This window comes from Corvus hawaiiensis, chromosome 7 (genome assembly GCF_020740725.1).
Source record: "Corvus hawaiiensis isolate bCorHaw1 chromosome 7, bCorHaw1.pri.cur, whole genome shotgun sequence".
NCBI lineage: Eukaryota > Metazoa > Chordata > Aves > Passeriformes > Corvidae > Corvus > Corvus hawaiiensis.
Genome location: NC_063219.1, coordinates 40,700,621 through 40,715,229, shown reverse-complemented (window position 1 = coordinate 40,715,229; position 14,609 = coordinate 40,700,621). Strand labels below are relative to the sequence as shown.

The 14,609-nt window shown below is 50.5% G+C and overlaps 1 protein-coding gene and 2 long non-coding RNA genes across 4 annotated transcripts; 2 read left to right on the top strand and 1 right to left on the bottom strand.

The window, feature by feature from the left end:
- Positions 1 to 773: 773 nt before the first annotated feature.
- Positions 774 to 9,422, bottom strand: LOC125328495. 2 transcript variants are annotated; one of them, XR_007204740.1, is made up of 2 exons: positions 8,741 to 9,422; positions 774 to 1,913 (listed from the first exon to the last, which is right to left on the bottom strand). It is a non-coding gene; the product is annotated as an uncharacterized LOC125328495 (long non-coding RNA). The 2 variants fall into 2 exon arrangements; XR_007204739.1 differs by lacking the exon at positions 8,741 to 9,422 and adding an exon at positions 8,169 to 8,649.
- Positions 4,340 to 7,164, top strand: LOC125328494. Its single transcript, XM_048309254.1, has 2 exons — positions 4,340 to 4,586; positions 4,973 to 7,164. Exon 2 carries the CDS (start codon positions 5,556 to 5,558, stop codon positions 6,945 to 6,947), a length of 1,392 nt encoding a protein of 463 aa, XP_048165211.1. The 5' UTR covers positions 4,340 to 4,586; positions 4,973 to 5,555; the 3' UTR covers positions 6,948 to 7,164.
- Positions 9,423 to 10,819: 1,397 nt separating the features above from the next.
- On the top strand, positions 10,820 to 13,278 carry LOC125328493. The gene is made up of 2 exons (XR_007204738.1): positions 10,820 to 12,710; positions 13,150 to 13,278. It is a non-coding gene; the product is annotated as an uncharacterized LOC125328493 (long non-coding RNA).
- The last annotated feature ends 1,331 nt before the right edge of the window (positions 13,279 to 14,609 follow it).

The following is a 14,609-nucleotide window of genomic DNA, read 5'->3' as shown; positions in this document are numbered from 1 at the left end:
TCCCCCATACCGTTCCCCATCCCGTTTCCCCGTTCCCCCATCCTGTTCCCCGTTCCCCATCCCGTTCCCCCGCTCCCCCATCCCGTTCCCCCGCTCCCCCATCCCGTTCCCCCGTTCCCCATCCCGTTCCCCATCCCGTTCCCCGTTCCCCATCCTGTTCCCTGTTCCCCATCCCGTTCCCCATCCCGTTCCCCCGTTCCCCATCCCGTTCCCCATCCCGTTCCCCATCCCGTTCCCCCATCCCGTTCTCCATTCCCCATCCCGTTCCCCCGCTCCCCCATCCCGTTCCCCGTTCCCCATCCCGTTCCCCCCCGTTCCCCATCCCGTTCCCCCGTTCCCCATCCCGCTCCCCATCCCGTTCTCCCGCTCCTCGCTCACCGCCCGGGCCCGTCCATGCCCGCCCGCCCCAACCGCTCCCGCCGATTCCAACTGACCGCGCGCAGCCCCGAGCCGCCTCCCCATTGGCCAGTCCTCGGCCCGCCCCGCCTTCCCATTGGCCGCTGGGCCCGTCAATCACGCGGGAAACCCCGCCGCCCGCAGGCGCTGTCCCACGGCGGCAGCTGGAATGCGGCCCGGGCGCATCCCCAAGGGAAAAGGAGGCACAAAATGAGGAATTGGGAAGTAAAAGGGGAAGGCTGCGCAGCGCCCGCGGCGCCCCGACCACGAGGAGCAGCCCCCACTCCTCTCCCCATCTTCGTTTCGCACCCCCGAGCCCTGCACGTTATCAGGGAGCAGCCCCAACCCTCTCCCATCATTAACTCGGAGATATTCCATGGTTTTTCCAAACTGCTGAATTTATTGTGCTGAAGAGCCGCTTCATTCAGCACACACCGGTCCATAGAGCTGCATAGAAAAGTGCTGAGATACAATTCCAGGCTTCCCCAGCCCATCTCCAGGTGTCACCCCCAGCCCTCCCAGGGGCTCCCAGTTCCCAGGGCAGAGCAGAACCAGCACCCAGCCAGCAGCCCCTCGGTCCTGCGAGGTGTGTGGCACTTCCAGAAGTACACCATGCCTTGGAGCAAGCTGGCCAAACAACTCCACACCTAAACCCTTCAATCCCTGCAAGTCAAGGCAGACTCACAAATGCCCCAGAATTCGCACCTACAATGGAAAAGTTAAAAGATCAACATCTGCCTGAACTGCATTTGCAGAGTCCAATTGCACCGATTTTGCGCTGCCTCACGCTGGCAAATTGCCTGGAACGTGCTGTGTACAACAGCCTGGAAACCATGGAAAACTCCTGACACTGGTATCCCGATGCCTCTTGCAGACACCCAGCTCAGGGAAACCTTCGCAGCAAAGCACATCCCAAAGGAGCTGTTTTCCCCGAGGAAGCCCAGCACCGGCAGCGCTGCCCCAGAGCACAAAGCAGCAGCTCTGCTGGGGAAGAGCATCCTTCAGTTCCTCTGCTGCTCACTTGACCAGAGAGCTGTTCCTAGGCCACATTCACTCCCCCACCCTGAAGGAACTACCTGCACCCCCCCTTCCAAGTGCTCACTGCTCCCTGCTGTTCATATGACCTTTTCTACATAAAACTACGAGGAACAGTGGAGACCTTTCAAAAAAAAAAAAAAAAAAAAAAAAAAAAGATAAAAAAACTGGGTTTGCACAAATAAGCACTGAATCCAAAACCTTTTATGTTTCTTTTATGTTTCCAGTATTCCAACCACGTTCAGATGCTGAGCAGGTGCTAAAAACAACAGAAAAGCACAAAAAGAGACAAATCTTCCTTCTCGACCTTCAATATCCTCAATTCAGGAAAATCACCCAAACTCAACAGCTCTATATAGAAGGGCAAAAAAACCCCACGTGTACTTTGAGCTGGTGAGAAGAACAGGAACCTGCAGCAACTGAGGCTGCACAGTCCACAGCAGCGAGAGCTCAGCACACGTCCAGACAGGCAATTCCAGCACCTAAATTTAAAAAGAAGAAAAAGTTGATTTCTTTTTTTTAAAGTTACTCTAAGTTCGTAAAACCAAACCAGCCTTTGCTCTTGATTTTGGCTCACTGATGCACACACACACACAAGAAGCCAACGGTCACACAGGGCCCGTTTGCAGAATTCCTGATCCAAACCCTCGCTTTTCCTGCCCAGCACTGAGGGAAATCTGACAGAGGATTCATAAAGAGCCCTCGCTGAGAGCAGTTGTTGAGAGTCTTTCTGAAGAATGGCTAAAAAGCAAAGGTCATGATGACATAGCGGGATTAGTAAAGATGCAGACTTGGCAAGGATACTAAATCCTTGTGCAAGGAGTTGTATAAACAACAGGATGTGAGTCCAGATAAGTAAGTTGAAAGAAACCATATGGAAGAGAAAATAAGACCCCTACGTTTGCAGATCTCATGGAATAGCTCCCACCAATAAGGAGCTCAGCTTTTGCAATATGTATGAGCTAATTAGTAGTACTATAAGTATGTGTAGATTATTACAATAAACGAGACTTGCTGACCACAATGCCGTGAGGCTTGTCTCCCGCGACTCCACCCGACATCTGGTGCCCGAAACAGGAGAAGTTGCCCTTATGCGACGGGGAGTTGCGTTGGGTTCGGGTCCTGCAGCTAGAGGGACGGCGAAAGAGGTCGCGTACGGCAAAAACGCAGCGCCCAGCCGCGTCGTGCCTATCACCTCCGCGCCCGAGCGACCGTACAGACGGGCTCGCCGATACGTGCTGCCGAAGCCTGGAGAGCTAGCAACGGTACCGTAAGTATGGAAAGGCAAGCAGCACAGGAGCTTTTTAAAGCTTTTTTACTTAAGCGTAACTTTAAAGGAATTGATGTTGACAAAGACCTCCCCGTTCTTTTAACGCATGCGCGCTCTTATAGTTTTTTCACTGACCCCCACTCCATTCATGAATTAAGTCTGTGGCGCGCGTATGGAGATGAATTTTGGGATCTTGTCTTAGATGATGATAAGCCAGCTAAAAAGATTTCTAAACTATGGAGAGTTGTTCACAATGAACTTTTAATGGTACAGGCAGAGAAAAAAGCGGCAGAAAAAATTAAGATTGCTCAGGATCGGAACCGTCATTACGGCGATCACAGTGCCTCTGTTTTCTCTGGCCCACCTAATCCCCCCACCTTTGCTGCGGTTCAAGTACCCCCTGAGGCTCTTGCCTCTGAGTCGCCTCCCGCGCCTCCCCTCCCCACACCTCCTACTCCTCCTACGCCTTCCTTGCCGCAGCCCTGCCTGCCGCTTGAGCCGGCCCGGGAGCCGCCGCAGCCTGCTCCGCCGCAGCCCTGCCTGCCGCTTGAGCCGGCCCGGGAGCCGCCGCAGCCTGCTCCTCCCCCGCCCTTGCCTCACCCGTCTCCGCCGGACTGTTCTCGTTCACGAAACCCCTTTGTTAGCCCTGAGCCTGTCCCTGGGGCAGAGTCTGACCTCGCGGAGGCCATGGCTAGGGGCCATAGAGAACTCTGGGCTGCGGTTGCTCGTGACGGCTTACAAAAGGGTGATTCTGACATGCTAGCGGCTGCGCAAGACAGCATGGCGTTCCCTGTTTTATTTGTCCCGAATCCACAAGGGGGCGGCAATATCGCGCAGGTGACTAACCTTGATTGGAAGCTGTTAGCGCAGCTCTGAGCAACGGTGGGGAATTACGGTGTAACCAGTGAACCAGTTAAACAGATGCTTGATTATATTTTTAACGCTTTTACCCTTCTTCCTGCTGACATTAAAGGCATTACTAAGCTCATGTATACCCCGCATCAGCGACTGCTTTTTGAAGCTCGCTGGAGGGAGGAAGCCGCTATTACTGCTGCTGTCCCCAGGCCAGCGGCAGATCCCTTGACAGGTGTTACAGTAGCTGAGCTCATGGGTGAAGGGGATCACATGAGAGTAGAAGCCCAAGCGGCGCTAGGACCTGCTAAGCTACGGGAAGCTATGGCAGTTGCTAAGAAAGCCATGGATAAGGTCCGAGCCCCAGGTGGAATCCCGATGTATATGAGCATAAAACAAGGCAGAGAGGAGTCTCTAGGCTCTTTTGTTGACAAAGTTATGGAAGCCATTTCAAAAGCTGGGGTTCAAGAGCATATGCATGACCCGTTGCTTAAACAATGCCTTTTACAAAATGGCAATCAGGCCACCCGTGCCCTTATTACTTCCACCCCAGGGGATTGGACTGTCCAGCAACTTTTAGAAAAAGCTGCGACCATGCCCACTGGCTCGCAACTATTCTTAGTACAAGCCTTAGAAAAATTAGGTGAAGGGCTTAAAGAACAGGCTATCAGCTCTCAAAATCAGGTTATGGCAACCCTTGCTCCTCTCCAAGCGGCAGCAGCACGTCCCCGCCCAGCTCCAGGTGACTGCGTGAAGTGTTATCGCTATGGGACACCCGGTCACATTCGTCGAATTCGTCGGAATTTATGAGGGCGCTACAACCTGGTCTCCCCAATCCGGCTATGTTGCCCCAAAACTGGCCTCTTTTAATTATAGATCTCAAGGACTGCTTTTTTACTATTCCATTGCATCCAGATGACACCAAGCGCTTCGCCTTTACCTTACCTGCCCTGAATAAAGGAGAACCAGCCAGGCGATTTGAATGGACTGTATTGCCACAAGGGATGAAAAACTCACCTACTTTGTGCCAACTGTATGTTGATGCTGCCTTACAACCCTTACGGAGACAGATGCCTGATGCCATTATTTATCACTACATGGATGACATTCTCTTTGCTCAAAGAGAACCTTTCACCCCTGCCCAGATGCAAATTATTGTTGCCTCCTTGGCTGCTTGGTCCCTTGTTGTGGCACCCAACAAAATACAAGTTTCTGCTCCATGGAAATATCTAGGCCTAAATCACCTTTGTGTGTTTGGTGAAAAAGAAGTGCCTCCTGCCATTGTTCATTTTACCTATCCTCAACCCCCGACGCCCATGCCTTGGGTGCGCTACAAAGACCCCAAGACAGGACTTTAGCAGAATCCTGTAAAAACCTTGTACTGGGGAAGAGGTTATCTATGTGTGTCCACTCCGACAGGTCCCCTATGGGTTCCGGCTAAATGGACTAAGCCTGTTGTCACTGATGAGCAACCCACAACAGAGGAAGGCGAGAAGAGTACAGAGGAAGATCTCACAAATCCTGCAGGAAGTTGAGCAACGGTTTCGCGTTACCTTCCTTGTGGAATCTGAACAGGAGATAGAGGATCATCTCCTTCCACATCTGCAGAGACATTTTTTACACTTTTGCCAATCTGCTTGCTTTGCATGTAATTGTAGTGATCATAAGGCGTGGGTAAGATTGTTTTGCGGAGGTTGTAATTTACAGTGGTGGGTCCACCAGCGACATCTATCAGAAGGGTTTTGGTGTCAGTCTTGCAGTTTTCACTGGCACCGTGAGACGGCTCAAGGAGCATTGGTACAACTCACAGGCAAAAATATCATTGACAGTTTGCAATTAGTTGAAAATCTTGAAGATCTGCGGCTAAGAGAATTAGCGTGGTCAGTACAGCATTTAGCAAAAAAGATCTTAGCAGATAGTTACTCTGTAGTTTTGCAATCCTCCTGCCAATTAAATATCGGGGTCCCCATTCAGTGGCAAGTTGAACCAAGAAAGTGGGATCATGTTTGCCGGCGGTTTAAGCATCGTGCTGCTAATCGCAGGCTCAGTAATGGGTCACAACCTTCCCTACCCTCCTAAGGTGTTTGACCCTAGAGATAATATCTGGGTTTCCTTGGCACGCGAATTAAACACCACAACATTCTGTGCCTCCTTAGCCACACCCAGTACTCCATTTTTAACATGCTTAGTTGGAGTACCTTTAACAGATAATACATGGCGCAACTTTGTAGTCGAGACCCAGAAGCAGCTCAAACCTATTTGGCAGTTGAATTCCACAAAAAATATTACTCATGGCCTACTAGACTATGATATCTGGGATGATAAACTCCCGGTGGGCCCTGAGCCACAAGAAATAGAACTAGTTGATTCCCTTAACGCTACAGCCTGTATCTATATTAATAGTTCACGCAATTTATGCCAAGAGGGCAGCCTTAGTGGCTGTCGAATGAATACATCCAGCCCCACCTTGATTAATCCTGTTGGCAATGCTTCACAGTGGGACTTAGAATGGTGCAACGTTACCGTGAGAAATCGATCTCTTGCAGCCCCTGGAACGTTTTTCCCTCGAAAGTTACCCAGAGGGTTTTTCCTAATTTGTGGGAATCGTGCCTGGTCAGGTATCCCATCCAAGCCTGTAGGCAGGCCCTGTACCTTTGGCCAACTGAGTCTTGCACTTCCACAGCACCATCCTAATGCTACACACCGAATACGGTGGAAGAGATCTTTAGCAGAAACTATAACATCTGATTGTGAGGATGACCTCACGCTGTGGAGCAAATTAGAAGTGCTTTTTACCTCCCTTTTTGTTCCTGGTGCAGCTGCAGCACGAGCTCATCGTCACTTAGAAAAACTGACATGTTGGGTAGTCAAACAGGCAAATGGTACCAGCCGAGTGTTGTCTGAACTTGCAGAAGACCTGAGTTCAGTCCAGCACGCCCTGCTTCAGAATAGAGCAGCTATAGATTTTTTACTCTTAGCCCATGGCCATGGCTGTGAAGACTTTGAAGGAATGTGCTGCATGGATCTTGAAGATCATTCTAAATCCATCCACGCCGAAATTAAGAATTTGATTGAACACTCCCAAAAGATAAAAAAGGACTCCGGATTTTTCGGATTAGAAGGACTTACAGAGTGGATGGGCTTAGAAGGATGGATGAAAAGTGTGATCAAATCTTTAATGCTATTGCTAATCATTGTTTTGCTTGGTTTACTTATGCTTAGCTGTATAATGTCATGTGTAAAAAATTTAATTTTGAAGTCAGTCAATATGACTATGATCATGCAAAAAGAAAACGGGGGAAGTGTTGAGAGTCTTTCTGAAGAATGGCTAAAAAGCAAAGGTCATGATGACATAGCGGGATTAGTAAAGATGCAGACTTGGCAAGGATACTAAATCCTTGTGCAAGGAGTTGTATAAACAACAGGATGTGAGTCCAGATAAGTAAGTTGAAAGAAACCATATGGAAGAGAAAATAAGACCCCTACGTTTGCAGATCTCATGGAATAGCTCCCACCAATAAGGAGCTCAGCTTTTGCAATATGTATGAGCTAATTAGTAGTACTATAAGTATGTGTAGATTATTACAATAAACGAGACTTGCTGACCACAATGCCGTGAGGCTTGTCTCCCGCGACTCCACCCGACAAGCAGTCATCGCCCCAGGCCTTCAGGCTTGGCAAGATTCTGTAGGGAACAGACCCAAATTCAGTTCCTAAATCTGAATCTCTGACAAGTCCTGTTAGAAAGACAGCGGACAGTCCATCAGAACACAGAATTAAAAGGCTGCACAAGGAATAACAGAAGCTTTTCCAGGAACAGCACAAGCTCCTTTTCTCCCTCACCAGTCCGGGACCGTGAGACCTTTGGCCCCAGGAGACAGGAGAGCTGTTATCAACACTCGAACGTCCCAAGCGTTGTTATTTCTCAGAGAACTGCGCCGGCACTGAGCTACTCCCATGCGCCTGCAGGGCTCTGGGGAGGGGCAAGACGACGTCCCACTCCTGCCTGGAGAAATTTCAACCCCGTAAAAAGTCATTTCCCTTCTCTCTCTCTGAGCCATGGCCAAAGCAGCTGTGTAGAACAACCCGGGGGATTTATGGGAGGGCTGATTCTCTCAGGAAAGACCCCAGACCCTGAAGAAACAAAACCACCCCAAATTTCCAGCTGAAAACACGCTGCTTCCTGAATGGGAGCACACAAAACTCTCTTAAGCATCTTCAGAGATGGCCCATTCATCATCTAGGATGGACAATTAATCAGACCCAGGAAAGGCTTTGTGCAGCCCAACTCCGGGACAAGAAAACATCATGAATATGCTAAATTGCGAGAAAAATAGAATTAATTCGGACTCTGCCCAAAAACTGTATAAGAAGGAACCAGCTGAAGCAGCACCCGTGAACTTGGGAGCTCTGGTGCGATAGAGGTCAGATGTATGCGTGTTCACCCAGCTCCGACCCCGGGCTCGGGCTGCTTTTCTCCATCGTGGCTTTCTGTGTGACCGATCTTTCGGCCGCGGAATAAAATCTATTTCTTTATTAAATTTAATTTGGCTGAATTTCTTTACCTCACATTCATAACAATGATGTAACATGCGAAAAGCCAACATCACAATACCATTTATAACAGAGGGATCCGCCGGAGGCACCCTCGCAGGGTGCTGCGGTCCTGGCCGCGGAGTGATCCGCGAGGGACTATTTGTGATGCGGTCCTGCCCGCGGAGGAATCAGCGGTGATGCGACCCCGCCCGCGGAGGGATCTGCCCGAGGGACTATTTGTGATGCGCTCCTGCCCGCGGAGGGATCAGCGCTGATGCCGCCCCGCCCGCCCAGCTGCTCTCGCTCCCTTTTCCCGCTCTCCCCTCTGCTCCCAGCGCTTCTCCTGCAAAGGGCACGGCTTTTCCTGGGCTCTTTTCCTGCCGGACTGCAGCGAGCGCTCCCCTCAAGGAGCAGGGGCAGCTTTGCTCGCGGCGGCAGCGATTAAACAGAGCAGGCCCGGAACAATTCCTGCTTAGCCGGGCTTTGAGCACATTCCTGAGCCAGCACGGCAGCAGCGAGTGAGGCAGCGGCACATGAAGGAGGCTGCAGCTCCGGCCAGGCTGGGGAGGGGTTCCTCTGTAAAATAAGAACATGGAGAGACAAACCAGAAAGGGCAGGGGAAAAAAAAGAAAAAGCCAAGACAAACTAAACTTTTTTTAAAAAATAATCCGGATCCAGAGGGACTTCTGGCTGGAGAACTTCCTGGGGAGCAATCCTGCCCCTCTGGGAGGCAATGCCAGGGCAACTCCAGCTGAAACCTGCACACAAACACCACAAAGATTTCAGATATTTGCAGGAAGCATCCACTTAGCAACTGCTGGTTAATAATTTATTCACTTTCCCATTAAATGGTACATTCAGTCCACAAGACTTCAACACCTTTCTGGTAGTTTTATTTACAGTCTGCAGTGTGTTCTGTAAAACACAGGAGTGCTCACAGACACACACACACAACACAGGGATTTGCAAACATTTAAAGAAGTACAGTTTATTCCAAAGGAAGTCTACACACTACTTTTTCCATAAAAATTATAAAAAATACTTTAGTTACTGTATTTTATCTAAACCAAGATACTTGAGAATTCTTCCACAAGTGATGCCCCCTCCCCACAAAGGGCACTCCGACAAGAAGAAATTCAGGAGACTGCATCACGAAATAAAATCCTAATGGCAACTGCTTCAATGCACCAGAAGAACAAAGAACTCCCACTCTGCATCCAGCAATCCCTGCTCTGCAGCCTGTCTGCATCTGCTTTTGTAGGGCTTGTGGGGCTTTTGCACTCACTTCCTTCTCCAGGGCAGTTCCCACAAACAAAGAATGACTGAATTTCTGCAGACTTCTCACTCGGCAATCCTGCATTTCACACATCCAAAAGGAAACACATCCAAAGGGAAACACTTTCCTTTGAGCCCTTTATTTCAAGGAGTCTCTTTTTTACTGAGCATCCAGTGAGAACAGTGCCCAGTTGTGGCTGTTATTATTTCTCTGCTTTTGCTGTGTGGCAATATTGTGCTGGAGCTCTGCAGAACACCCACTGCAGCCCTTGTCTCACTGGGGCACACCGAATTGACAAAAAAAAGGCACAAAGATGAAACTCCTAAAGCAGCAGCAGCCCCAAGTCACTGAGCTGCTGCTTCCCAACACCAACACTCTGCGTCTCAGCAAACACTTCCAAAACACGAGCCAAGGCCACAGGGCAGTGAAAAGCCCAGAGCCTGCGGGCAGGACAAGCACTACATTGATCAGTAACAAACCAACACAGCTCAGCTGGATGGTGCACTTAAGACTGGACCTGGAAGCATCAGGAAAAGCCGTGATGCGGTCCTGTGCCCGCAGGCACAGGTGTCCCTGTGTCCGTCCCTAGCCCGGCTCTCCGCTCCACACCAGCCCAGCCCAGCCCGCCGCTTTTGGGGCCCGCCCCGGCCCCGGCCTCGCCCTGGCCTCAGTCCCGGCTCCGGCCCCGCTCCCGATGTCCGCGGCCGTTCCAGCAGCCCCTGCCCCCGCTGCGTTCTCTGCCGCGGCTCCATTGAACCCGGCTTCGGCCCCGCGGGCCGCGCTGGGCCCGCCGGCAGCTCGGCCTCCTGGCGCCGTGGCTGCTGCGGACCCGTGCAGAGGCTCCACGCCAGCCTCTGGTACCGGCCCCAAGAGCTGGTGCACTTGGCGGTGCCGGCAGCAGCCTCCGCCTTTGCTCCCCCTCTCCTGGAGGAATCGGCCTCCGAGAGGATTCCCACCTCCTACCCCCCCCTCCCTCCCTCGCCTGCACCGTTCCCCTGGCAACGACCGCTTCTGCTGCTCCTCTGAAAGGAGAAGCAAAACGCCGAAGTTCCATCTCGAGGAACGAGCCCTTGCAGAAGGAAATAATATCTGGAGACGGTTCTTCCAGATGTGTCCAAGGAAAAAGAATGTCAGGGTAGGCTTTAGTTGATGGGGGGACTATGCACACTGGAAGATTTAGCACACAAGAAGGGAAATACATCTACTGATTGGTACGCTTTTGGAGGGGTGCACGCCTTTGGGAAAATCTGGGAAGAAAGGGGATTGCTTGGTTCAGAGGGAGAGAGGCTGATGCATGGGAGACTTGTTTTGGAGGTTTTAGAAGCATTGGAATTGCCTGAAGAGAGAGCTGTGGTACATAGGGGGGGACAGCGGGGGGGATGGCCTCAGAGATGGGAGGAGGGAGTTTGGCAGATCGGGGGGGCTGAGGATGCTGCAGAGAATGGGATAAAAAGGGTTGTGTTAATTTTGGCCTCGAAGAGCGAAGAATTGGAGACTCCAAAATTCAGTGAAACAGAGGAAAAAGAATGAAGGAAGAAGGGGGGGGAAGGCCAGACGAATGTGGAAAATGGAAACTTCCTGACGGAAGGCAGTTACTTCATAAGTCACTCACCAGAAAAATATTAGAAAACATGCATCAAAAACTCATTGGGGTACTAAGGCTTTGTGTGATCACTTTCTAAGGAATTATGGGTGCATTGGAATCTATGGGTTGGCTAAACAAATAACTGAAAGATGTATGGTTTGCCAAAAAGTAAATAAGAAGGTGATGAGAAAAACAACTTCAGGAGGTCGTGAGTTGGCTCTCCGACCATTTCAAAGTATCCACGTGGACTTTACTGAAGTCCCCCACGTGCAGAGGTGGAAATTCTTGTTAGTAATAACAGACCATCTTACCCATTGGGTGGAAGCTGTTCCCAGTGTCAGAGCCACAGCCAATGTAGAATGTAAAACCCTCTTAGAACAAATTATTCCCAGGTATGGAATGATTACTAAGATAGACACACTTTACATCAAAAGTTTTACAGCAACTAACTCAAGCCTTAAGAATAAAATGAGAACTACATAGCCCATGGCACCCAGAGAGTTCAGGACGGGTAGAGAGGATGAAACAAACTTTAAAGAGAACCTTAACAACTGAATTAATAATTGAAACTCAAATGTCATGGGTAAAATGCCAACCTCTGGCTTTATTGAGAGCTCAGACACAACCAGGTCAGATGTGAGAGTGTCACCTTATGAAATGATGGTTGGTGTTGAAGATGAAAGTTTGGTAAGAAAGTTTTGCAGATATGTGGGCTCGGCCGAGAGATCTCTGAGTGTGGAGCCTGAGGATGGGACAGAAATGGAAGCAGGTTTTGATGTAGAGTGGAAGATGTTTGCTGAAACATTGATCACTGAATGGGTGAGAGGACAAAGGTTGGAGATGAGCTGGAAGGAGATTTTTGTGCTTAGGACAGAGGTATGTGACTGCAAACAAGGACATGTTTTTCACCGGGTGTGTGGGTCCCAGGAAGAGCAGAAGTAAATAGAAAACATGTTTTTGCCAGGAAGAGAGCTATGGCAGGCAGACAAGGAATGTTGATGTGGCAGGAAGAAGAGAGGTCTGAGAGTGTTCCATTGTGAGCTTGAATTGTAGCTTGCTTGCTCTTGTGATTGGATGGTGGTGACTCTGGGGTTCTATAGGATATGTACAGTACGGTGGTGGTAGTACCTAAGATAGGCTATAGGCAAATGTAAAGGTGTTGTGTATGGTGCTTGTTGGTTGTTATGTCTTGGGATACTCAGCAAAGAAAGGTGTACAGTGCTCTCTTGAACAGAAAGCGGCTTCAGTTATGCCTACAAGCTGTGGCTGACAGCTGTGGGGCTGGCTCTGGATACCCACTCCCTGAAATGCTTTTGTGACTTTTCCTATGCAATAAACAGCTTTCAAGAGAGCTGCCTGAAGTCCAGACATCCTTCCTGAACCCTTTTCCTATAGTTTGGGTTACCCTTTTTGAACACCCAACATGAAACTGCTACCTATGAATTAGGGGAATGAGTGTTAAAGAATATGTCAACACAATTGCAAGGACTCTTGAAGATTTGCGGTTCAAAGGGATAATCCCTCAAACCACTCCTTTAGACTTTAAAATCTGTAACATCCATCCAGGGGAGTGGGTGTTAGTAAAAACATGGAAGGAGCAATCTTTAGCTGCACAAGGGAAAGGTCCTTTTCAGGTGCTACTGACAACTGAGGCAGCGATCCGGGTCAAGGAGCGAGGGTGGATCCACGGCAGCAGAATCAAAGGACCCGTGCAGGAACCTAAGGAGTGGACTAGAACATCTAAGCCTGGGGATACCAAGGTAACTCTTAAGAGGGAACTGGGGGTTAATGCGCTGGGAAAACCCAAATGATTCAAGAGATACACCAAGAATCACACCTGACTGGGAAATAAGGCCAAGCTTATAGCAGTGGTTTCAAGTGTTGCCTGGACAAGTCCTGAGACACCTCCAATACCTTCCTTGAGGAGGAATCCTTCCACTCCAAACAGGAGGATCAGGACTATTTTGGGCTGAGGGTTCTCATATTTTGCCCTTAGCCTGTGATTTATTCAAAAAGGAAGAGGAATTGCTACCTCCAACAGTGCCATACCACATACCCTGTCTAATTCATCCCATTACTGGACATGCTACCTGGGTTAAATGTAAATGTCTAGACTGATAAAATATTGCTATTGTAGTTCACAGAAACGACACTCTCACTGCACGAAGTGTTGAACGCCAAATCTATTCCCCAATCCAGGCAGAGCAAAGAACAGCTGAAACAGTAACCCTGCTTTGTGGATGGGAATTACTAGTGCCTGTTGAATGGGAGATACCTGAGGAACGGTGGGAAGCTACAATTAAGAAGTGTCAAAAGCAATTTGCCTGGAAATCAGCGAAAAGGAAGTGACGAGGAAATAGAGGGCAAGGCCCGATGCCCACTGTAGCTGCCACCAAGAAGATCACGTACCCCTGCTATGGGCAGCAGCCCCATAGGCACGGGGGGTGGAGGTATCGGCCATATGGGACCTCTGTTATTCCTTTATCTGTCACTCCTCTTTTGACTCTGCCCTCTGGGGATACCGACACAGCCACGCCATGGGTGTTACCGAAAGCTGTACATGGAAAACACCCAGGTTCCTTTTTCATTGCACGTACCCATGTCAACAGTCTCTGTTACAACCCATCCAAAGTAGAAAACTGGATGCAAAATGGGAAAAAGCACTGGACTGTAGAAAATCTAGGAATGAGTGGGAGCAGGTTGGGAAGTAAATGTCCAAAAGGGGAGAGGTGGGTTTGTTTCGCATCTATTGTTGGGAATAAAGTCTCAAGCTTAGTAAAAGAACAACTAGTAAATAAAGAGGCAAAACCAGCACAACAATCTAACTCTGTATCGACCCCAGTTCAAGACATGTAGTTGAAACTCAAACAACAATTTAAAAAATGAAATCTCAAAATTGAGAAAAAAAATCTGTTTGTGGAATTAGGGGAAAGGATAGGTAAGGAGCCGAATGTAACCAACTGCTGGGTCTGTGGAGGGCCTCTGATGACAGAGGAATGGCCACGGAAAGGCAGGAGCTTGAGTCCAATAGAACTCCGTAAGTGTTTTTCACACCTCCGCGGCCGGATCTCCAGCTCCAGGACACGGACAGGATCGCGGCCGCCTCTCCCACATCCCTCAACCAGATCCAGCCTGGAACACTCACCTGGCACGAGCACAGCGCCAGCCTCTTCCACGGGGTGTCCCTCAACGGAGATTTTTCACCCACAACCGGAGACTCTTTCCTTTGACCCTCCTAAAGGCCACCAAAGACACCGCGCGGCCCCCGGGACCCCCCCGGCCCAAGTCCCGACCCCAAAAGCGCTCCCGGTTCCCGCGGCTCCTCTGCCCGGACCGAGGCCCCCTCACAGCCCCTGTGACGTCACCGCCGCGCCGCCGCCTGCCCTTGGTCGCTTCTGGCCCCGCGCCTGCGCACTGCGCGCCCGGAGCAGCGCTGCTCCCGCCGCTCCCGGTGCTCCCCGTGCCCGCGGTGTTCCCGCTGCTCCCGCCGCTCCCGGTGCTCCCCGTGCCCGCGGTGTTCCCGCTGCTCCCGCCGCTCCCGGTGCTCCCCGTGCCCGCGGTGTTCCCGCTGCTCCCGCCGCTCCCCGTGCCCGCGGTGTTCCCGCTGCTCCCGCCGCTCCCGGTGCTCCCCGTGCCCGCGGTGTTCCCGCTGCTCCCGC